This window comes from Dipodomys spectabilis, unplaced genomic scaffold, assembly GCF_019054845.1.
Source record: "Dipodomys spectabilis isolate Male_0828 unplaced genomic scaffold, ASM1905484v1 ptg000095l, whole genome shotgun sequence".
Lineage (NCBI taxonomy): Eukaryota > Metazoa > Chordata > Mammalia > Rodentia > Heteromyidae > Dipodomys > Dipodomys spectabilis.
The window spans coordinates 18128149-18152827 of NW_024870772.1; the positions used below are offsets into that span (position 1 = coordinate 18128149).

Here is a 24679-nt window from a genome sequence, read left to right on the forward strand (position 1 = left end):
AGGCTGGCATCAAAGCTCTACTTTGATATTTTTGGTGGCTAATGGGGGATAAGAGTCTCATGGAACTGGGAAGGTGGCTCAGTGCAGAGTGCTTGCCTCGCATGCATGAGGCCCTGGGTTCGATTCCTCAGCACCACGTAAGCAGAAAAAGCCGGAAATGGCACTGTGGCTCAAGTGGTAGAGCGCTAGCCTTGAGCTGAAGAATTGAAGGACAGTGCCCAGGCCCAGAGTTCAGGCTCCATGACCACCACCAACAAAAAGGTAGAGATACATCCATCTGTGTATGCAAATAAAAATATATTTTAAAAAAAGAGTCTCATGGAGTGGCTTGGAGCTGGCTTTGAACTGTAATTCTCAGATCTCAACCTCCTCGGCCTCTGTGGGTGAACAATCAACCCCAGCTGCGATGCTGCCTATTATATTACTGTAGGATGTGCCCCAGATGCGTATCATCTTGGGCTTGCATCCTGTTTCTGCCATTATTATGACTTGAATGAAGGGAGACCATCTCAGGAGAAAGTGGAGATAGACTTGGAAGACCAGCAGTTCCAAGAAACGACAGTAATTCCTGCTGAAAACGTTAGGTTCTTTTCCTGACTTTTCAAATGAGTTTTTACATCAGGTAGCTTACTTGAAGCCCTGCCCCTACCCTCAAGTAGGTAGTGAACACTTCCTTGGTCTGCAATGAAAACATAAGTTTTTAGAATCTAAACCCAGCGGGGAAACGGAAAGAAGGCAAGTTAGTCCTACATGCAGAATCTATTTTGTGGCAGGAGGAGGAGACGTGCAAACAAAAACCACCTTGGTGGGGATGGGAGGGAAGAAACTGGGAGAGTGTGAAGGAAGGGGTGACTCTGTCAAAAAAGAAATGTACTCTATACCTGACAGGTAACTGTAGCCCCTACGAACATCACCTTTGTAACAACAATAAAAAGTTAAAAAACAAAAACAAAGCAAACCCTGCCTCGTAAATCACTTGTCTTTATCGCAACACAACCTGGTCCCGCCCCATTTCCCCTTCCTCACCAACCACTGGCGGGCTCCCGCGCACGCGCCGGGTGCAGACCCGGGAGAGGCGGGGCTTGCTGCCATCTTGCTCCGCGCGCGGGACTCCGGGGAGTCGCGGCGGTCGCTCGTCAAAAAGGTCCCTCACAAACGACGGCGTGTGCCGTCCCCGCTGCATCTCGTTCCCTCGCCAGTTCTGTCCTCGCTGCCTGGCTAGCGAGGTCTCGGCCGATGAAGTAAGCCGTCCCCCGCGGCCCGTCTCGGCGCCCACCGCCGGAGCCCGAGCGCGGGACCCCCGGCCCCCGCGATGCCCGGCGTGCCGCTGCCGCCCAAGGAGAGCAACCTCTTCAAACGGGTCCTGGTGAGTGCCGCGGGCCCCCGCGTGTGCCTCCGCCCCGCCCCGCCCCGCGTGTGCCTGGCAGCCCGAGGCCCGGGTGGCGGCTCCGCCGAGCTCCTCTCAACACCCGCGGCCGCGCGCTTTCCAGAAACTTCCAGAAGTGCCCTGGTGAAGCCGTGGCCGCCGGACAGGCTCTCGTGAGCCCTGCGGGGCGTCCCGGTGTTCCGGGGGTCGCCTCTGCTAGCCGGTCTCTGCCCTCGGACGTTGGCCGCGGCCCCCGCGCAGCCCCCAGGCCCGGGCCCAGCCGGAGCGAGGCGTACCCGCCGCCGGGTGTGAGTTCGTCCTGGGAAGCCCGCGTGGCGCCCCTTCCTTCGGGAGGGGGCTTTGCAGCGTGGGGCGCTCCCCGTTTGGGAAGCGATGGGAACTGCGGTTTCGGGCTTCACTCAGTCGGCTTTTTAACGGGGCTGCGCTTGAGAACGTTTAACTTTGTTTCCTGGCACAACCAAGTAATGCCGGGGTAACGCTGACCACAAGGAAACCGACAAGGAGATTAATCTGGGTTGTGCACCAGCGTCCCTGGGTTTGCATCTCTTCAAGGGGGAGAGGCGACGTGTCATTGCTTCAGTGTATACGGGCACCAAAGATTTTAAACTTACTAGAAAAGGCAGTGCTTGTGTGCGTGCGTTCGTGCATGCATGTGTGCATGCATGTATGCATGCTTGCTTGCGTGCTTGCCTGAGTGTGTGTGTGTGTGTCCGTGTGTGTGTGTCCTGGGGCTTGAACTCATGGTCTCCACTTGTGGCTAATTAGAGAAAAGAGGCCAGGCTGGCCTTGAACCCCAATCCTCAGATCTCCGGTTCTTGAGTAGCTAGGATTATAGGCATGAGCTACCTGTGTCCAGCTAGGGTGTTTTGTTTTGTTTTTGCTTAGAGTCTGAAACATGCACGGGAGATCATCTGTAAATAATTAGATAAAAACATTTCTGTTTGCTAGTTCATCCTGTGCATCTGCAGCATAAAACAGTTGCATGAGGGGCTGGGAGGGTGACTCAGTGGTAGAGCACTTGCGTGCTCGAGGCCCTGGGTTCCAAGTGGCACTGTGGCTCAAGTGGTAAAGCGCTAGCCTTGAGCTGAAGAGCTGAGGGACAGCGCCCAGGCCCAGAGTTCAGGCCCCACGACCGGACCCCCCCCCCCCAAAAAAAAAAAAAAAGAAAAAAAAAAACAGTTGCATGATTTATTCTCAGATTACACAAAAGTTTAAAGATACTACCTTGCTTCTCTATTTTTTATTTTATTTATTTATTTATTTGTTTATTTAAAAAAAATTTTTTTGGTCCGGTCGTGAGGCCTGAACTCTGGGCCTGGGCACTGTCCTCAGCTCTTCAGCTCAAGGCTAGTGCTCTACCACTTGAGCCACAGCGCCACTTCCAGCTTTTTTCTTTTTGCTTATGTGGTGCTGAGGAATAGAGCCCAGGGCCTCAGGCATGCAAGGTAAGCACTCTACCACTGAGCCACCTTCCCAGCCCTGCTGTCTCTATATTACCAGGTCAGTTTGCACTACTAAAAAGAAAGATAAGGTAAAGATTAAAAGTAGACAAAGTAGAGACTATAGGAGTGAAGCCTTTTATTGGGCCCATGGGGTGAAGAGGAAGAAATCTCAACATTGATTTGGAAGTGAACCAAATAGCTTAGAGGATGGTGTGTGGCTAGTGTGTGCCAATTACAGCACATCCTGCATACAAATAAAGGACTGTTGATACCAATCACAGCGAAGACTTTCATGCAGATGAAGGGTAAGTTTGCATCATAGGCCTTCTATTGGGCCACTGGAGGAAGTGCTCCTCCCTCTAGCTTAAATGATAGTAGCTGCAGGAGAAGCAAGATTGTTTTAAAAGTTCACCAAGGCTTTTTTTTCTTTCTTTAAGACTGTTCTTGCTTAGATGATCTCCAAGACCAGTGAAGTCTCGCTGGGGTGGTCATGACTGAAGCATGACTTGTCTGTAGTTGCAGTCCTCTGCAACTGCTAGAATATCAGTAGTGTGTAAAGTGTCCAGCTGGTTCCTAGTAAAGGAGGGCTGCTTCTCTAACAGATCCCTTGTCAAAGCTGTCAGGCTTATGGCTTTAGTGCCTGTTAATGGCCTACCTTCCACAGTTTTAATCATTCACAAAAAGTACTAAAAGGGTATTTTACAATAAAAATCCAATGAAAGCTCAACACATAACAATTGTAATGACATTTAATAATAGTACCTATAGTATTTAGCAAGATTTATCAGTATTTAATTTCTGCCCCAGTTCACTAGGGGAAGATAGGGCCCTCTGATCTGTCTCAAATGCATAAAGAAAATATGGTGTATATTCTTAGTGGAATAATAATCTACCATAAAAAAAGGAATGAAGCTGGGAACTAGTGGCTATCCCTTTAAATCTAACTACTAAGTAGGCTGAGATTTGAGGATCCTAGTTCAAAACTTGGCAGAGCAGAACAATCTGTGAGTCTCCAATTAACCAGCAAAAAAACAGAAATGGAGGTATGTCTCAAATGGTAGTGCACCAGCCTTGTGAAAAAAGCCAAATGAGAAGAGTCCCCGATCTCAAGCTCCAATATTGGCATAAAAATAAGAAGCAGGGCTAGGAAGGTGGCTCAGTGGTACAATGCTTGCCTTGCATGCATGAGGCGCTGGGTTCGATTCCTCAGCACCACATAAGCAGAAAAAGCTGTAAGTGGCACTGTGGCTCAAGTGGTAGAGCACTAACCTTGAGCTGAGGAACAGTGCCCAGGCCCAGAGTTCAGGCCCCATGACTGACAAAAAATAAATAAATAAACAAAAAGCATACTTAAACAAAAAGTTGATAATAACATTGAGTAGAATGGCAATTACCAAAGAAAGGTGAGTGAGAGTGGCAGGGGCAGGGAATAGGGGAAAACTCTTCAGTGAATACTTAGTTACCAATAGATAAAAATAATATAAACGTACATTTCAAAAAGCTAGAAGGGATTTGGAATTTTTTACATAAGGAAATAGTGTTGGAAAAGCTAAATATATTTAATTTAAACATTCTGTTATACACAAACACACACACAAACACACACACAAACATGTATCAAAATACTACATTGTGTTTTCTTTTTTGTTTTTTGTTTGTTTTTTGCTGATCCTGGAGTATGAACTCAGGGTGTGGGTGCTATTCCTGAGCTTTTTTTTTGCTCATTTGCTCAGGAGCAAAAAAGTGGAGCCATAGCCTCTTCTGTTTTTTTTTTGGTGTTGTTGGTTAATTGGAGATAAGAATCTCAAGGACTTTTCTGCCAGGCACCAGTGGCACCTGTTAATCCTAGCTATTCAGGAGGCTAAGATCTGAGGATTGTAGTTCAAATCCAGCTCTACTACTCTGACTTGAATGCAAGTCCTCAAACTTGACTTTTTTTGTACACAGCTTATACTCTTCACTGAAGCCACACCTCCAGTCTGGTCTTTTTCTGGCTAATTGGAGATAATCTTGAGGATTTTTCTGCCTTGGTTGGCTTCAAATATTGATCCTCAGATTTTAACTTCCTGAGTAGCTAGGATTATAGGCATGAACCACTGACCCTTGACTTTGTTTTTATTTATCACTGTAAAGAGAAATTTAAAAAGAGATGACAGATTTTGTACAGACATGTTAGTAGCTATTCAATAAATATCAGTACATCTGTGCAGTGCACTTGGTTTCATTATTTCAGCAGCAAAAGGCTTTTTAAAAGAGTTTCTAATGTTTTCTGCTACTATGTATGCTTTTACTTTGGGTCATTTCTTTGTCAGTATTGGTTTACAATGAAATTTTTTGTTTATTAAATATTTTTCTTCGTCTTAAATTACAGTGAAAATGTTCAGATTCTAGAATAGTTTTGTTAGCAGTAAAACAAAGAACACTTCATGTTAAAGTGGTATAAATTGACAAAGCTCTTTTTTTTTTTTTTTTTAATTGCTAGTTTTGGGACTTGAACTGAGGGCCTGGGCACTGTCCCTGAGCTGCTTTTGCTCAAGACTTGTACTCTATTGCTTGAGCCACAGTGCCACTCTGTTTATGTGGTATTGAGGAATTGAACCCAGAGCTTCATGTATGCTAGCCAAGCACTCTACCAGTGAGCCACATTCCTAACCTGATAAAACTATTAAGTGCACTATCCACTCTTTTAGACCCATGTTTAGATTTTCTTTTTTTGTCGGTTGTGGGGCTTGAACTATGGGTCTGGGCACTGTCCATCAGTGTTTCAGCTCAAGGCCAGTGTTCTACCATTTGAGCCACAGCGCCACTTCTGGTTTTCTGGTGATTAATTAGAGGTAAGAGTCTCATAGACATTCCTGCCTGGTCTGGCTTTGAACCATGATCCTCAGATCTCAATCTCCTGAGTAGCTTGAATTACAGGTGCGAGCCACTAGCACTGTGCTCCAACTTTAGATTTTGAATGTAGAATTTTTGATTGAATAAAAAGTTGCTTTTATTAAAGAACTATTTTTTATATTTCTTTACAGAAATGTTATGAGCAGAAGCAGTACAAAAATGGCCTCAAGTTTTGCAAGATGATTCTTTTGAACTCAAAATTTGCTGAACATGGAGGTATTACAGCATCTGTTTCAGAGTTTACTTTGGGGAAATCTAATTCCAAGTCTAACAGGAATTTAATAGTGAGAAAATATGCCTTGGATTCCAAACCCTTGCAGCTCTCTATGGAGTGTATAAATAGTCAACATTTTGATTTATGCTTCATATGAGTCTTTCCCAGACTTCATTATGTCCTTACATGAGAAAGTCGACCATTTAGGGGAAAATTGGATGAGGTAATACATAGATGGAAAAGCCCTTACTGGAATGTTTGGAAACTGTTTTAGATTTCATAGTTTTTCCAGTTGAACATTGATAGTCTAAAGATCTCAAATCTGAAAACTTTCAAACACTCATTGAGCCTTTTTTTTTTTTTTTTGGCCAGTCAGGGCCTGGGCACTGTCCCTGAGCTTCTTTTGCTCAAGGCTAGCACTCTACTACTTGAGCCACAGGACCACTTCCAGTGGCTTTCTGTGTCTGTGGTGCTGAGGAATTGAACCCAGGGCTTCATGCCTGCTAGGCGAGCACTCTACCACTGAGCCACCTTCCCATCGCCATTGAGCCTTTTTTTTTTTTTTTTTTTTTTTTATTTTTAAAAAATATTTTTATTGTGAAAATACTGTACAGAGGGGTTACAGTTACATGAGCAAGGTAATGCGTACATTTCTTATCAAGCATTGTTGCCTCCTCCTTTGTTTCCCCTACCATCCCTTCCCTCCCACTTCCTCAACTACACTCCTCCCCCCCTGCCTAAATTGTAAAGTTCATTTTTGAACATAGTGTCTTATACATCTCATTGTTGCAATGGGTGAACCTGTATCCCTATTTAAACAATTTGTTTTTTCCCTTCCGCTCCCTAAATTATACCAACATCAAATACAGTGAAAACAAGGGTTATACCATGGGGAAGGGAAATACAAAGCAACAACAAAAAAATCACATGGTACCTCACAAATATATTAGAAACAATAGTAAGGAAGAAAAACCACTTGTGTCCCTATCTTGGGGTTCATTTCGCTTAACATCATCTTATCTGACCTTTTCTGTCCCAGACATATACTAGTTATTGTAAATAAGAGAAACCATGGGACCTCTGGTTCTTTGGGCCTGGCTTACTTCATTTAATATAATTTTTTCTAAGTCTTTCCATTTCCTAACAAATGGGGAAATGTCATTCTTTCTGATGGAGGCATAGAATTCCATTGTGTATATATATATATATATACCACATTTTCTCGATCATTCATCTACTAAGGGGCATCTGGGTTGGTTCCATATCTTAACTATGGTAAATAATGCTGCAATAAACATAGGTGTGCTGGTAGCTGTAGTATGGTCTTCTTTGTGATCATTTGGGTAAACAACCAAAACTGGGATTGCTGGGTCATAGAGGAGCTCAATGTGGAGTTTTTTTTTTTTTTTTTTTTTTTTTTTTTTTTTGGGTCCGGTCGTGGGGCCTGAACTGTGGGCCTGGGTGCTGTCCCTCAGGTCTTCAGCTCAAGGCTAGCACTCTACCACTTGAGCCACAGCGCCACTTCCGGCTTTTTTCTTATGTGGTGCTGAGGAATCGAACCCAGGGCCTCGAGCATGCAAGGCAAGTGCTCTACCACTGAGCCACCTTCCCAGCCCAATGTGGAGTTTTTTGAGGAACCTCCATACTGCTTTCCAAAGTGGTTGAACAAGTTTACACTCCCACCAACAATGCAGTAGTATCCCCCTTCCGCCACATCCCCTCCAGCATCTGTAGTTATTAGAGTTCTTGATTATAGCCATTCTAACTGGGGTGAGGTGGAATCTCAATGTTGTTTTGATTTGCATTTCTTTTATGGCTAGAGAGGTTGAGCATTTAAATCTTCATGTGTCTATTGGCCATCCTTCTTTCTTCTTCAGAGAAGTTTCTCTTTTTTTTTTTTTTTTTTTTATTTTATTTTATTTTTTTATTGTAAAGCTACTATACAGAGGGTTACAGTTACATGAGTGAGGTTATGAGTACACTTCCTCTTGAACATTGTTACCCCCTCCATTGTTTTCCCCCTACCATCCCCTCCCTCCCTCCCTTCCCCGAGGTTCTTTTTTTTTTTTTTTTTGATTGTGATTAAATGATTACATAATTTCAAAGTCACAAGTTCATTCTAACTTCCCTGGAGCAAATTGTCTACCACAGTCTGTAATATATAACAGTGTTCACATGTTATATACCATATTTGTGATCAGCAGCATGAGGATATTTAGTAGTGGTTCAACCAGATGAGCGGGAGTTCTTTGTTTCTTAAGTCCTGTTAGTTTTGTCGTATCACTAACCTTTTGGATTTAGCATCCACTTATGAGGGAGACCATGTACCGTTTGTCTCTTCGTTCTTGGCTTACCTCGCTCAACATGATTCCTTCTAGCTCCATCCATTTCCCTGCAAATGCCATTATTTTGTCATTTCTAATGGCTGCATAATATTCCATTGTGTATAGATACCACAATTTTTGGATCCATTCATCTGTGGTGGGGCATCTGGGTTGTTTCCATATCCTAGCTATTGCGAACAGTGCTGCAATAAACATGGAGGTGCACGTGTCCTTGTATATTGGTTCCTGTTGTTCAGGGTAGATGCCTAGAAGTGGTATGACTGGGTCGTAAGGGAGGTCAATCTTTAGCTTTCTAAGGACCCTCCAGACTGCTTTCCAAAGTGGTTGTATAAGTGTACATTCCCACCAGCAGTGTAATAGGGTTCCTCTTTCTCCACATCCCCTCCAGCATTTGTCGTTGGCTGATTTGTGGATGTGGGACATTCTGACTGGGGTAAGGTGGTATCTCAGGGTTGTCTTTATTTGCATTTCCTTCACCACCAGGGATGATGAACATTTCCTCATGTGTTTCTTTGCCATTTTTATTTCTTCATTTGAGAAGTCCCTCTTTAGTTCCCTTGCCCATTTAGTAATTGGTTTGTTAGGTTTGGGAGGGATTAGTTTCTTGAGTTCCCTGTATATACAGGATGTTAACCCCTTGTCTGATATATTGCTGGTAAATATTTTTTCCCAATTAGTTGGTTGTCTTTCTAGCTTAGTTGCGATAGATTTAGCTGTGCAGAAGCTTTTTATTTTAAGGTAGTCCCATTTGTCAAGTCTCTCTCCAACTTGTTGTGACCCTGGGACTCTGTTCAGGAAGTTCCTTCCTGTGCCTATTAGTTCAAGTGTCTCTCCTACTCTGTCCTGCAGTAGTTTCAGAGATTCAGGTTTAATGTTAAGGTCTTTAATCCATTTTGAGTTGATGTTGGTGCATGGTGATAGGCTGGGGTCCACTTTTAGTTTTCTGCATGTGGCTGCCCAGTTTTCCCAGCACCAGCGGTTGAAGAGGCTGTGTTTCTTCCATTGTATGTCTTTGGCTCCTTTGTCGAATATCAGCTGGCTGTAGGCCTGTGGATTTATATCTGGATCTTCTATTCTGTTCCATTGGTCTTCGGGTCTGTTTTTGTGCCAGTACCATGCTGTCTTTGTGATTATAGCTCTGTAGTAGAGTTTGAAGTTCGGCATGGATAGCCCTCCCATATTGTCTTTATCCCCTAGAATTGTTTTGGCTATTCTAGGTCTTTTGTTGTTCCATATAAATTTTTGGACTGTTTTCTGTATTTCAGTGATGTACGTCATTGGGATTTTAATAGGAATTGCATTGAATTTGTATATTAATTTTGGAAGTATCACCATCTTTACTATATTAAGTCGGCCTATCCAGGAGCATGGGAGGTCTTTCCATTTCCTAGTGTCTTCTGCAATTTCTTTCTTTAACTTTTTATAGTTCTCATTAAATAGTTCTTTTACATCTTTGGTTAGGTTAATTCCTAAATATTTTATTTTTTGGGAGGTTATTGTGAATGGGGTTGCTCCCTTTATTTCCCTCTCTTCCTGTGCGTTATCAGTGTATAGGAAGGCAACTGATTTTTGTGGGTTTATTTTGTATCCTGCTATTTTGCCGAAGTGACTTATGATTTCTAAAAGTTTGGGGATGGAGTTTTTGGGATCGTGGAGGTATAGTATCATGTCGTCTGCAAAAAGGGATAGTTTCACTTCTTCTTTCCCTATGCGGATCCCTTTAATGTCTTTTTCTTGCCTTATTGCCCTGGCTAAGGGTTCTAGGACTATGTTGAAGAGGAGTGGAGACAGTGGACATCCTTGCCTTGTTCCTGTTTTTAGGAGGATTGGTTGTAGCTTTTCCCCATTAAGTATAATATTGGCTATTGGTCTGTCATAAATGGCTTTTATTGTTTTTAGAAATGTTCCTTCTATTCCTATTTTCTCCAGAGCTTTTAGCATGAATGAATGTTGAATTTTATCAAAGGCCTTTTCTGCATCTGTGGCGATAATCATGTGATTCTTGACCTTGGCTCTGTTGATATGCTGGATTACATTTATTGACTTACGTATGTTAAACCATCCCTGTGTCTCTGGGATGAAGCCTACCTGATCATAGTGTATTATTTTTTTTATGTGTTTCTGGATTCTGTTAGCTAGAATCTTGTTAAGGATCTTTGCATCTGTGTTCATCAAGGAGATTGGCCTGTAATTCTCCTTTTTGGTTGGGTCTTTGCCTGGTTTGGGGATGAGTGTGATATTGGCTTCGTAGAATGAGTTTGGGATAGCTCCCTCCTTCTCTGTTTCTCTGAAGAGCTTGAGGAGTATGGGTATTAGTTCTTCTTTAAAGGTCTTATAGAATTCTGCTGTGAATCCATCTGGTCCTGGGCTTTTTTTTGTTGGAAGACTTTTGATAGCTTCCTGTATCTCATTATAGGATATTGGCTTATTTAATTGGTTAACTTCTTCTTTGCTCAGTTTGGGTAACTTGTATTTCTCTAAAAATGCATCCATTTCCGCCAGATTTTCTTCCTTTAGAGAGTATAGCTTTTGAAAGTAGTCTGTTAGAATTGTTTGGATATCTTGGGTACGTGTTGTGATGTTTCCCGTGGCATCCCTAATCCTATTAATATGGGTTTCCTCTCTTCTTTTTTTAATTAATCTTGCCAACGGGCCATCAATTTTGTTTATTTTTTCAAAGAACCAGCTTTTTGTTTGGTTTATTTTGGTTATGGTTTTTTGATTTTCTAATTGGTTAATCTCTGCTCTCAATTTGGTTATCTGGCTTCGTCTAGTAGCTTTAGGTCCCATTTTTTCTTGTTTTTCTAGCTGTTTTAGTTGCAACATGAGATTATTTACTTGGTCTGTCTCCATTCTCTTGATGTGGGCACTGAGGGCAATAAATTTGCCCCTCAGGACTGCTTTTGCTGTGTCCCACAAGTTTCTTTGTGAGGTGTTTTCATTTTCATTGAGTTCTAGGAAATGCTTTATTTCTTCTCTGATCTCTTCTGTTACCCAGGCCTTGTTAAGGAGTGTGCTGTTCAATTTCCATGTATTAGAGAAATTTCTGCGGTATGCTTTGTTATTGAGAGCTAGCTTGATTCCACTGTGGTCAGATAGGATACAGGGGATTATGTCGATCCCTTTGTATTTGCTTAAGTTCCTTGCATGAACTATGATATGGTCTATTTTGGAGAAAGTTCCATGAGCTGCTGAGAAGAATGTGTACTGTGTTGTTTTAGGGTGAAATACTCGGTAGATGTCAGTTAATTCCGCTTGAAGTATGGCCTCACTTAATTCGGTAGCTTCTTTGCCAATCCTCTGGTTGGTAGACCTGTCCTTTGGTGAGAGTGGCGTGTTAAAGTCTCCTAGTATTATCGTATTGGGATCTATTTTATTCTGTAAGTTTGAGAGCATTTGTTTAACATATCTGGGTGCACCGATATTTGGGGCATATAAGTTGATGATGGTTATATCCTCCTCTTGGATTGTTCCCTTTATTAATATGTAGTGTCCGTCCTTGTCTTTCTGTACTGATTTTAATGAAAAGTTTATTTTGTCAGATATCAGGATAGCTACACCTGCTTTCTTATTGGGGGAATTTGATTGGTAGATCCTTTTCCACCCCTTCACTCTGAGTTTGTTTGTATGTTTGGCTGAGAGGTGGGTCTCCTGAAGGCAACAGATGGATGGGTCTTGTTTTCTGATCCAGTCCTCAGTTCGTTTTCTTTTAATTGGCGAATTCAGCCCATTTATATTAAGAGAAAGTATAGAGAGATGCATTGTTGTCCCTGCCATTCCGTTTTCCTAAGTTTTTCTTCTTTCCTTTCCTCCTGTGCTTGCTCAGTTAGACTTTGAGTAATGCCTGTTTGGGGCAGGTCCCAGTTCCTGGTTGCTTTCTTCAGGTTGTGTCCCCCCTCTTAGAATTCTTTGTAATGCTGGCTTAATGTTTATGTATTCATTTAGTTTTTCTTTGCTATTAAAAGTTTTCAGTTCTCCATCGAATGTGAATGCTAGCTTTGCCGGGTATATCAGTCTGGGTTGGCAGTTATTGGCTCTCAGGGCTCGTATGGTGCTTTCCCAGGCTTTTCTTGCATTCATTGTTTGTGTGGAGAGATCTGCAGTGATTCTAATTTTTTTCCCGTTGTAGTATAGCTCCTTCTTCATTTTTGCTGCATGCAGGATTGTTTCCTTATTATTCAGATCCATCATTGTTACTATTATGTGCCTAGAAGTGTTTCTCCTGGGATCTTGCTTGTTGGGTGTTCGATAAGCTTTTGTGATGTAGTTAAGATGGTCGTTTTTGAGGTGGGGAAAATTTTCATTGACTATCTTGTTAAATAGGTGTTGCATTCCCTTGCTCTGGAATTCCTCACCTTCGTCCACCTTATGCGAAGGTTAAATTTTTTAGCATTATCTGCTTGCTCTTGAATTTCCCTTTGGTTTAATTTGAGTGATTTTTCCATATCTGTCACTTTTTGGTCCAGTTGGTGTATTCTGTCTTCTGTATCTGACACTCTACCTTCCATTTCATTCACTCTGTTGACCGTGGCTTCTATTGTGGTTTGCATGGTGGAAATGGATCCCTTTATGGATTCAATGTTGGTTCTCAGAGTACTGATCTCACCTCTCAATGAGGTGATATCAGTATGCATTACCTCTAATTTGGCGTTTATCTCACTTCTTACTGAGGTTTGTGCAGCTTCTATTTTTGCATCCAATTTTTGTTTGATATCCTGTATATCTTTTGATAGTTCATCCTTGTGCTCTTTCAATTTCTGATCCATTTCTTGCTTTATTTCTTGAGTCATTGCCTCCAGCAACCCTTGGATGTAGTTTTTGTCTTCCATTCCTGCTTTGCTCCCACTGGGGCTCTCCCCTGCGTGGCTGCTGGCTTTTGAGGTGAGCTTGCTGTCCTGGGTAGTGGTAAACCTTGTGATTTTTCTCTGTGATTTTCGCATGGGGGTTCAGGAGACTGCTCTTCAATCTTGTTTTGGTGTGTCTGTCTTTGCTTGGTTGCTGATTCTCTATTGGTAGAGAGAGTCTGTGCCTGATCTGGATTCTGTTGGGAGCCTATTTCCAGCTGCTATTCACTTAGGATTCTCAGCTCTCTGCTGTAGCAATTCCCGCCTTTGGAAGGGTTGAGCAGCCTAGACTGCTTGTGTTTGCTCCTGCGGGTGCTCTTGGGAAGATCAGATGCTCTGGATGCACTCTCCCAAATACTGGAGTCTGCTATGGGCTCCTGATGTGTTTTTGTTTGTTTGTTTTGGGCTGGTTGTGGGCTTGAACTCTAGGTTTGGGTGCTGTCCCTCAGCTCTTCAGCTCAGGGCTGGCACCCTACCATTTGAGCCACAGCCCCACTTCTGACCCTTTTTGCTTTGTTCAGGCGCCGGTCCCCTGGCCTGGTTCCGGCCCCAGCCTGGAGCGCGCTCGTTAGGCCTGTGCTAATGTGTATACCACCTTGGTTATGCAGCCTGGAGGACACAGTTCAAATTTCTTCTACTGTTGGTAGTCTTGACCCAGGGGCACTGTTCCTGGCTTGAGCATTTAAGCTCCCTTCCAGGGGCGCTCTTGCTCTGGCCTGGCCAGCAGAGTGTGCTCCACCGGCTGGTGGAGCTCTCGAACAGTTCCCAGTTTTAGTGGGTCCTGTGGTCCGGGTGTTGGGGTAGGGAGTCTAGGTCAGGGTCTGGGGATTCCCTCCAGCTCTGGTCTCCCTTGATGGATTCCCTGTCCCCTGATGGGTACTCACCCTGTAGGTCGTCAGTTGTTGTTGCAGTCCGTCAGTTGTTGCAGTCCGAGTTCAGTTGGGGTGGTTGCGGGCTGGGTTGGGCGGCCCCCCGCCGCGGGTCGTTGCGATCGCGATTGGGCGGGTGGTCTGCGGACAGGTCCCTTTGTGGCGCTGCTGGTGCCGGGCGGCTTTGGCGGGATGGAGCCTCTCCGCTCCGGTGGAGAGTGATGGGTGGGGTGGGATCCTCCTGGAGACTCCCGGCTGGTAGGTTTCTCTGTTCCTGGCGATCCGCTGTTCTGCAATCCGGTACCTGGTGATCTGCAAGCAGCCCCCTGTGTCTCTGTGGCTCCGGCAGCCCCCGCCGGGCCGGCTGGCCGGCGGCTTGGCGCACTGCCGCGCGGCCAGTAAAGGTTGGGGGAGGGGTCTTCGCTCTTCTCTGTTCTGAAATTCTTCTTTTCCTCTCTTTCTTTTTTTGTTATTTTCCACCTCTGGTTTTTCTCTGAGTGTTCGTCTTTTTGTTGTTGTCGGTCTCTTGGGGAGATTAAAGGTTGGAACTCGAACTCTCTTTTTGGTTGGAGAGAGCTGTGGCGTTTCCCTACTGTCCCGTCGCCATCTTCGGAGCTAAGCCATTGAGCCTTTTTGTGCTCAGAAAGTTTTGGATCTTGGAGAATTTTAGATTTTTGATATTTGGATAGATACATTCAACCTGTGTTTTTTTTTTCTTTTGTTTTTTGTTTTTGTTTATGTGGTACTGAGGAATTGAACCCAGGGCCTCATGGATTCTAGGCAAGCACTCTACCACTAAGCCACATTCCCAGCCTATCAACCTTTTTTTTTTTTTTTTGAGTCCGGTCTTGGGGCCTGAACTCTGGGCCTGGGAGCTGTCCCTCAGCTCTTCAGCTCAAGGTTAGTGCTCTACCACTTGAGCCACAGTACCACTTCCGGCTTTTTTCTTTTTGCTTATGTATCAACCTGTTTTTATAGACTTGATTTTCTCTATTACTTTGAGTAGACTTTTAAGTTTATAACCTTAGTTTCCTATGTATAAAATTAGAACAATAGTTGCAATACCGAAATAGCGTGAGGGAATACTGAAGGGGTGAAAGAACACAGTCATTAATTAAAAAAAAAGAAATTGTGTGAAGATACAGCAACATTCGTTTTATCATTTGGTAAAGAATATAACTACCCTTTCTATATATCTGCTTACCTTTTTGTATGAATAGAGTACCATTGATCTATCAGTAGATTATGTATATTATTATCTAACACTTGTTAATTATGTTTATAGTTTTTTTTCACCCCCTTTATTGATAGCTAAGTTTGTTAAAAAGTATCAGACTAGAATACAAATTATCCTCTTACAGTTTAGAAACAGTTCTTTGGGGTCTCTGAGAATCAGACTGGGTAACTTGAGACCATTTTTTGGGAGTAGTCTGACCCTGCTCCCTTTTCTAAACACATTGGAAAGATTGATTTAAGAAAATAAAAAGGAGCCTTCATTTAATGGAATTTTAGACATTTAAGGTTTGTTTTTTATAGCTATGGAGATTTTATCTGATTGGAGGCTATTAAAAAGCTCAAAATTTAAAAGAGATGAAAGATATTGATAATCAGGGCCTGGGCTGCCTGGATCACCATTTTTACTAGGCTATAGAGATCAGTGTTTGACTGTTGTTCCTACTTGATTCCCCTTTTGTAGATTATTTAGCTAATTCATTCTAAAACATCTTCATTGTTCATTAGCTTTTTAACATTTTCTTGTCATTCCCATAGTTCAGTGTAGTACTCTTGAAATGCAAACAGATGTTAATTAGCTTAAGTAGAATTGGTTGAAATAAATTTGCTGCCAAAATGAAATATGTTCCAATGTGAATAATTATTATTTTTTAAGTATTTCAGCCTTTTGAATAAAGTTGTTTTAAAGCTATGTCTTCATTAAGGTAGATTCATTGGTTTTGTGAGGTATAAATTAATTGATGATTGATTAGAACTGATCTCTGGAAAACTAGAACTGTTCTACTGGATTTCATTCAACAATTCTCAGATACCCTTACTGTTAATTTTTCTCTAGTAAGATATTTACCTACTTTATGGTATTCTTTTAGAATACTTTATGCCTTTCAGCAAAAGCATTTTAGCAACTCTATTGTAGCCCAAGGAGGTTATTTATTTATTTTTTTGGTTAGTACTTGAGTTTGAATTCAGTACTATGTTTGTTTAGTACTTGTTCTGCTAGTTCTGTACTACTTAAACCACATTCCCAATCCATTTTTTGTTCGTTATTTTGGAGCTAGAGTCACTCAGACTAATGCTTGGGTTAGCGTCCAACCATAATCTTCTGCATCTCAACTTTCTGAGTGGCTACAAGTATACTCTTGAGCTATTGGTACCTGGATAGCCTAGGAATTTTTAGAGACAGATGTAGTTTTCCTTTTGTATGGGGAGAGGATTTGTGGTTATTTTTTGAGACAGGATCTAACTATAAAACCTAGGCACTGGTGGCTCACGCCTGTAATCCTAGTTACTCAGGAGACTATGATCTGAGGATTGTGGTTCAAAGCTAGGAAAGTCTGTGAGACTCGTATCTCCAGTTGACCACCAGAAAACCAGAAGTGGGCTTCACTTGAAGTGGTAGAGCACTCACCTTGAGCAAAAGAGCTCAGGGACAGTGTCCAAGCCCTGAGTTCAAGCTCCACAACCCAAACAATCTCCAAACCTAGGTTACTCTCATACTTGCTGTGCATCACATCTATCCTCTTGCTTCAGCATCCTGAATGCGGAGGTTACAGGTGTGTAGCACTGAGCTTGGGTGGAGAGAGGCTCTGAAATTAAAAAGATAAATAATATAAACATTAGAACACTGGTGATACTTCAGGTCTCAAATATTAGTGAAGTACTAGAGAGTAAATCTTTCTTGTGTAAATAGAGGTTAACATTATTTTCCAGAGACTTTGGCTATGAAAGGATTAATATTGAACTGTTTAGGAAAAAAAGAAGAAGCATATGAATTTGTTCGTAAAGGTCTTCGGAGTGATGTCAAGAGTCATGTTTGTATCCTTTTATAGTAATTATGGTTTAATTTCATTTGCCAGTTTTAAGTAAGTTAAAAAACAGCTTAGAAAATTTGTTTATAATTTTATAATTATCAGTATTGTGTAGAGTTTCATTTGCTCCCTCCCTTTGTTTCTTGGAGTATTTTTAAGAAGAATCCCTATGAAGTATGTGTATATATGTCTACTTCAGTTGTCCTTAGGGTTGGAAAAAAGAAAACTGGTAATTACAAGTGACTAGATTTTTTTCCAAAAAAAAAGTGAAATGATATTAGTCTTATTGCAGATAATAATTTTTAGTTACTTATTTTTTAGTAACTTTTAAAAAGAATTTTTAGTAACTTTATTATTCCTTAAAATTTGTTTTAGAAATTTTTGAAGAAAAAATTCTAGAAAAAAGATTTTAAACAGAATTTATTTTACAACAGGTTTGATTTTTTTTTTTTTAAAGTTTTTTTTGTTGTTGTTGGTCATGAGGCTTGAACTCTGGGCCTGGGCACTGTCCCTGCACTCTTCAGCTCAAAGTGAGCACTCCACCTTTTGAGCCACAGCGACATTTCCGGTTTTCTAGTGGTTTATTGGAGATCAGAGTCTCACGGACTTTTCTGCCCAGACTGGCTTTGAACCAGGATGCTCAGATCTCTGCCTCCTGAGTAGCTAGGATTGTAGGCATGAGCCACTGGTGCCCAGCTAGTTTTTGTGTGTGTGTGTGTGTGTGTGTGTGTGTGTGTGTGTGTGTGTGTGTGTGCGCGCACGTGTATGTGTTTGTGACAGTATTGGGATTGAACTATGGGCCTCAAGCTCCAGTTCTTTTTCAGCTGATGGCTGATTGTCTGCCACTTGAGCCACACTTCCACTTCTGTTAGTTGTAGAGAAGAGTATATCTGACTGGGCTGGCTCTGAACTCTTGGTCTCAGATCTCGGCCTCCTGAGTAGATACGGTTATAGGCGTAGTAGGATTTTTGGCTTGTTTCAAAACTGATTTGGTAGCATAATACTAAGCTCCTGCCTGAGTGCCCAAGGCCCTAAGTCTGATTGTTTACTTTTGCCAAACAAAAAACAAGTTTTGTTTAGTATTAAGATACTGACTCCCCCCCCCCCCCCAAAAAAAAAAAAAAAAAAAAAGATACTGGCTCCCAAGTTTGGATTCTGTTAACACAAGGACATAGCTGTTATTTTACTCAGTCTTTATTTTTCTGACTGATGTTCCGATATGTAAATAAAACATTTTTAATGTATCATTGAAATTGCCTTTAATTCATTTTATCCATGTATATGTTTAAGCCTGATCTTTTTACATAGAGCTCTGGTAGAGTTTTCTTTTTTAAATATTTAATTAGCAAATGACTAGTCTTAAATGACTAATATTAAACATGAACAGCGTTAGTAGTGATACCACATATTTAGTGCATGGTTCTTTTAGTACTAAATACTATTTTCTTATCCCAGTGCTTACTTACCCCAGAGTGAAGAGAGAGGGCATGTAAGTATGATAGTTTTGGGGTTTTTTTTTTTAAGTTTTTTTTGGTTCTAGTTCCAAGATGTGCTCAGTCTTTATGATAAAACTGAATTTTTTTGGTCTTTCTTATCGCTAGTGATTACATTTTTTTTTTAAGAATTGTTTGAATGTGGATTTAATTTTACAAGAAGATTTTATATAAGTGAATGTTGAGGTTGATGAGGTAAAAAAATGAGAGGAAAAATAAAGTATAGAGTAATATGAAGAATTTTTGCATAGACTTCTGAGGTTGCATAAAAATGCTATGAACTATTTCAAACATGGTACAAAAATGGAGAGAACTGAATAGTGAACCTCCATGTGCTTACTCCAGTTTCAACAATTTAACAGCTGTTATCACAGCTTGTTTAGTTTTTTTTTTTTTTTTTTTTTAGTCAGTCATGGGGCCTGAACTTTGGGCCTCGGCACTGTCCCTGCAGCACTCTACCACTTGAGCCACAGTGCTACTTCTGGGTTTTTCTGCTTATGTGGTGCTGAGGAATCGAATCCAGGGCCTCATGCATGCAAGGCAAGCACTTTACCACTGAGCCACCTTCCGAGCCCTAGGTTGTTTATTTTTGTCTTTACCCTTCACAGTCCCTTCCTGTTTACCACAGACTATTCTGAAACAAATCTCAGATAAAATGCTATTTTTGTTAAGGTGCTTTTGGATAAATTAAAGTATAGTCTAGTGTCTGTGAATGTCTCTTTTTCCTTAACTTAATAGGTTGGCATGTATATGGACTCCTGCAGCGGTCTGAGAAGAAATATGATGAAGCTATTAAGTGTTACCGAAATGCTCTCAAGTTAGACAGAGATAATCTGCAAATCTTGAGAGACCTGTCTTTGTTGCAGATTCAAATGAGAGACCTTGAAGGTTACCGAGTACGTACTTTAGTCTTAAATGTACATACTATTTTTTTAAACAAGAGATTACATTTTTTAAAAATATGTGAATTTTTTAAAAAGCAAAGTGGTCAAATACCAGGTTCATGTAGATTTGACTCAGAATTTGTAGAAAAATTCACTTGATATCTTTCCATGATAATAATTATAGGACTTTATACTTGAGCATCAAATAAGAACCAGTCATTTAGTACTTTTTTGTGTATGTTGTGCTGGTCCTGGGGCTTAAACTTGAAGAATAGTGCCATTTTGAAGTTCAGCAGAGCCTTTGAACTCACTAAATGTAGGAAGAAGGCAGAAAGAAATAAAGAGAAAAAGGAAAGAAGGAAAAAAGGAAGGAAGGGGAGGGGTGCTCAAGGAGAGCTGGTGGTTTATTTACATACTTCATAATGGCACTGCTTGAGGCTATCACTCTACCACTTGAGCCACAGTTCCCCTTTTGGTTTCTTTTGAGTAGTTATTTAGAGGTCTCATGGACTTTCCTGCCTGGGCTGCTTTTAACTGTCATCCTCATATCTCAGCCTCCTGAATAGCTAGGATTACAGGTATGAACCACTGGTGTCCAGCTGTTTATACTTTTAAAACAACTTGATTATCTTTTATATGAAAATGCTATTCTGGATTCTTTGTGGGTTTATAATTTACAATCTTGGTAAATAAAATTTAGGTTTGACATTCATCTCTTATAACTGAAAGCTAAAGATTAAATAATTTTTACTATAGACTAGGAAATATAAAATGTTACAAGAATTGCCATAAATCAGGCTTCCTGCAGTTCATACTTGCATTTTCAGTTCTCTGCTAGACATCTCCATGTGCCTGTTTATTCTCTGTCATATTAGAGAATCACCATGTCCAGAATGGAAGTCTCTCAATTTCTTATGTAAATGAGCCACCAATTCTCCTTGAGTTCTTCCTTCCCTCTCCCCCTTCCTTTCTTTCTCTTTTCCTTCTTTCCTTTTTTTCTTTGTTTCTTTCTGCCTTCTTCCTACATTTAGTGAGTTCAAAGGCTCTGCTGAACTTCATAATGGCATCATTCTTCAAAGGTGTGTATTTTTTATCTGAATTTGTGATTTTGGGGTGGTATAAAGGTCTTGGGTATGGTTGTATGATTGGATACCTAGGAGATAGGGAGAAGATGAGGAAGTTTTGGAGCAAGGCAGATTTTTAGATGGGTGGTCCACATCATTGTTGTATTTTGCTAGGATGATGGAAGGATTTAATTGACCCAGACTTTAATGATTTAATGAGGCAGTTGTGGTAACAGATAATAGCAATGAACATAGAGGGTGATATAGCTTAATGTCATATGCTAAAAGGAACCAAGCACATAAGGGTAGAGAAAAAGTAATTTTGTCAGTTATGGTTTCCACAATGGATCCAAGAAGAATTCTGTGGTGGACGGACTTACTTGGCACTTATTCCAATCATCTAACAACAGAATAATGGAAATTAAAGACTACATCTTCTAGACTCTCTTGCAGTTAATGTTCTTCATGAGACCCTATTTTTCTAATGAGTTGCACTTGCTTAAAACATGGAGAAAGAAATGAGTTAGCAGAGGTGGATTCATATCTATATATCTATATGGGGGTCCGATTTTCTGCTAGAAATATCTTAATTCTCCTGAAGCAGCCATGATGAAATTTCTAGCATTTTGTCCTTAGTATATAAGACAGTCACTTCACAGTGATATGGGAGATGTTTCTCCTACAAAAGTCCAATCCATGTTTGAATGTTTCCCCTGACTCTGTTTGGGGCCAATTATGACAGTGTAAAAACATTGAAATTTCATGCAGCAGTTAAAAAAATCTGTTATATAAAAAGCTCTCACAGTCTTTCTTGGAAAATGTTTAAATTTTATCTGAAGACATTTCATTATGAGGTTAATTTATGAAACAGCCCAAATTCATGGGCCTCAAAGACAAGTATTCAATGATAGTCTTATAGTACCTATAATGCCTTACAATTAATTGCATTAATATATAATTAATAATATATTGAATAATTTAGATGAAAAACAAGTATTTATCAATTTTTTGAGATTGATGTTTATTGGCTGAATTCACTAGAAATGTGTTAAATATAAATTACTATGCTAAAATGCTGATGAACTAAAGACATTTTTAAGAAGGTTAAAAAATTAAAAATATAAAGTAATTTTTTTTAAAGGAGACAAGATACCAGCTTCTTCAGTTACGTCCAACACAACGTGCTTCCTGGATTGGATATGCCATTGCATATCATTTGCTGAAAGATTATGACATGGCACTAAAGCTATTGGAAGAATTTAGGCAAACACAGCAAGTAAGAACGTCATTCTGATATTTTCTTTTATCTTCATAGAATAAAATAGTTAACTTCTAAATTTCCCTTTTCCAAATCTGAATTAGTCTTTAAAATCTGTGGATCAGCTTGTAAGCTAGAATTGCAAGCATGAGCCACTGGCATGCAGCTTTACAGAACATATTCTGTATGGGTTTGGCTGCTGAGTTGGAGATGCTGTGGAAGTTAGATCACATAGTGTCAGAAATCCACAGAAAACCGGTGTCTCATTCTTCCCTTTATCATTTCAAAATCTCCTGATCACTCTGAGAAGTTCAACCATTTTTATATTTGGGTACAGGATTTCCTGACCTTTTCACTTAGCCATGGGTAGAAACCCTATACCTTTATTTATTGTAATGAATGTATTAATATGCTGTGCTGGTGGTAATCACTCATATTTGAAACTGCTTGTGAGTTGCTTTTTTAAGTCTGCAAATGTCTTCTGAGACAAAAAAATTAAGATCTGTAACTACTTTATATAATTACACAGATAACCTAATTTGGTTTTCTTTTAGGTTCCTGTCAACAAACTAGACTATGAATATAGTGAACTGATACTATATCAGAATCAAGTGATGAGAGAGGCAGATCTCTTTCAAGAATCTTTAGAACACATACAAACATATGAGAAACAAATTTGTGATAAACTTTTGGTGGGAGAAATTAAGGGTAAGTGATTTTTTTCTTATTTAATAGTACCCATAAGGAAAAGAATAAAAATTATATGTTCTGTCCTTTTCTAATAAATGACACTTGCTAGTATCAGTTGATATTCGAACCATTATTATTATTATTATTATTTGCTGATCCTGGGCTTGAACTCTGGACCTGGGGACTGTCCTGAGCCTCGTGAGCCACAGTGTCACTCCAGCTTTTTCTGAGTAGTTTATTGGAGATAAGAGTCTCATGAACTTTTCTGCCTGGGCTGGCTTCGAACCATGATCCTCAGGAGTGAGCCACTGGTAGTCAGTGCCATTTTAATTTAATCCTCATATCAATGCATGAAATTGTAATATATATTTTGGAGATGAGGGAGACTATGGAACATTAGCTCTTTGAACTGCTATTACTCTTACTTATGTACAGCACTAATTTGGTCTTTATTGTGCTTAATATGAATATTGATGATAATACTGTTTTTAGCCTTTTAATGAACTGTAGATTTAAATAGATGTTCTTGTGTCTTCTTCAACTATCTGTAATTGATGAAAGCTAATATCCTGTAGCATAAACAGGGAATTCATTTTCAAAAAGTAAGTAATATTGCCAGGCACAGCTCATGCCTGTAATCCTAGCTACTCAGAAGGCTGAGATCTGAGGATCACGATTCAAAGCCAGCCTGGGCAGGAAAGTCTGTAAGACTCTTATCTCCAATTAACCACCAGAAAACCAGAAGTGGCACTGTGGTTCAAAGTGGTAGAGTTCCAGCCTTGAGTGAAAAAGCTTAGGGACAGCACCCAGACCCTGAGTTCAAGCCTCACAACTGATAAGATAAAAATAAAAAAGTAATATGGTAGGATCAATTCTAGTTAAAAAAAAATCTGCAAATGGCTTCAGAGGTATGTTCATCCATATATTGTTATTGTTAGTAAGGATAAATTTGGGCCATTAATCTTGATTTTATAGCTAGTTCTGCATGTAGATTGCTGTGATAGGTTATGGTATTATATATGGTTATCATTATTACTATTACTACTTGGCTTACATAGCTGACATTTTCATGATAAAATTTGATTTCAATCCTGGAGGGCTAGAAATCTGAATGGAGGAGTTCTCACAGTTATTTTCACCTTGGGTCCCTCTTGGCCTTGGAGATGGCTTTGTTCTCATCTAGCTATACCTCTATAACATGTTTGTATCCTAATTTTCTTCTCTCTTTTACTTTCTATTTTATTATTATTAAGTAGTTGCACAACGTGATAACAATTCCATAATTCTATGAGTACAGTACTTTTTGATCAGTGTCATCCCTTCCTTTGTTCTCCCCCATTGCTCTACTCCTGTCCCTACTCTCACGTTACATAGTTCAGTTTTTATATAATGTACATTGAATATAATGGCTATATTTGCTTACCCATCCTCTCTTCTGGTATTATTATTTTTTATACTTTTAGTGAACTTTATAGGCCCAATTAAACCTCTAATTCATGTATTTTGTAATTATTAGCTTTTATGAGCTGACACTATTATATGATGGGGGAGATTTCATTGTCACTATGTCCACATGTTTACAATATATTCCAATCTATTCCAACCCCTATATCACTCTTTTTTCTTCTCCACCTCCCAAAATAATTTCAACATATATAAAAATAGAAAAAGAATATAAGCTGCCTCTTCTAATGTGTTGTTAGTATTACTAGAGACATTTAAAAGTTGTTTTTTTTTTGTTTGGTTGTGGGGCTTGAACTCTGGGCCTGGGCGCTGTCCGTCAGCTCTTCAGCTCAAGGCTAGTGCTCTACCACTTGAGCCACAGTGCCACTTCCGGTTTTTGGTGGTTTATTGGAGATAAATCGTTTCATGGACTTTCCTGCCTGGGCTAGCTTTGAACCATGATCCTCATATCTCAGCCTCCTGAGTTGTTAGGATTACGGGCATGAGCCACCAGCACTTAGCTATTTAAAAGGTTTTATATGTTTGAAATAGATCCTTTAGAGAATGGAAAATGTTGGTGACAGGAATCTGAGATTTGTTCAGAGAGAGAGAGGGAGAAAGGGGGAAAGAGAGAGAGAAAGGGGGAGAGAGATAGAAAGAGAGAGAGAGAGAGAGAGAGAGAGAGTGTGTGTGTGTGTGTGTGTGTGTGTGTGTGTGTGTGTGTGTGTTGGTCTAGGGACTTGAACTCAGGGCCTGGGTGCTATCCCTGAACTTTTTTGTTCAAGACTAGCACTGTACCACTTGAGCCAC

The 24679-nt window shown here is 40.4% G+C and overlaps 1 protein-coding gene across 11 annotated transcripts in view; it reads left to right on the top strand.

Annotated features, from left to right (window-relative positions):
- Window positions 1–1110: 1110 nt before the first annotated feature.
- Naa16 (N-alpha-acetyltransferase 16, NatA auxiliary subunit) overlaps window positions 1111–24679 on the top strand; it is a 64133-nt gene continuing 40564 nt past the window's right edge. For 10 of the 11 annotated variants that reach the window (XR_006148256.1, XR_006148257.1, XR_006148258.1 and 7 more), the window contains exons 1-6: window positions 1111–1366; window positions 5856–5940; window positions 16940–17044; window positions 19269–19426; window positions 21620–21754; window positions 22291–22444. Coding sequence is in view for 6 of the 11 variants with exons in the window: in XM_042685681.1 (XP_042541615.1) it covers window positions 1313–1366; window positions 5856–5940; window positions 16940–17044; window positions 19269–19426; window positions 21620–21754; window positions 22291–22444 (691 nt within the window). In the remaining 5 variants the exon portion in view is untranslated. The remainder of the gene's footprint in view (window positions 1367–5855; window positions 5941–16939; window positions 17045–19268; window positions 19427–21619; window positions 21755–22290; window positions 22445–24679) is intronic. The other variant, XM_042685682.1, reaches the window with a different exon arrangement.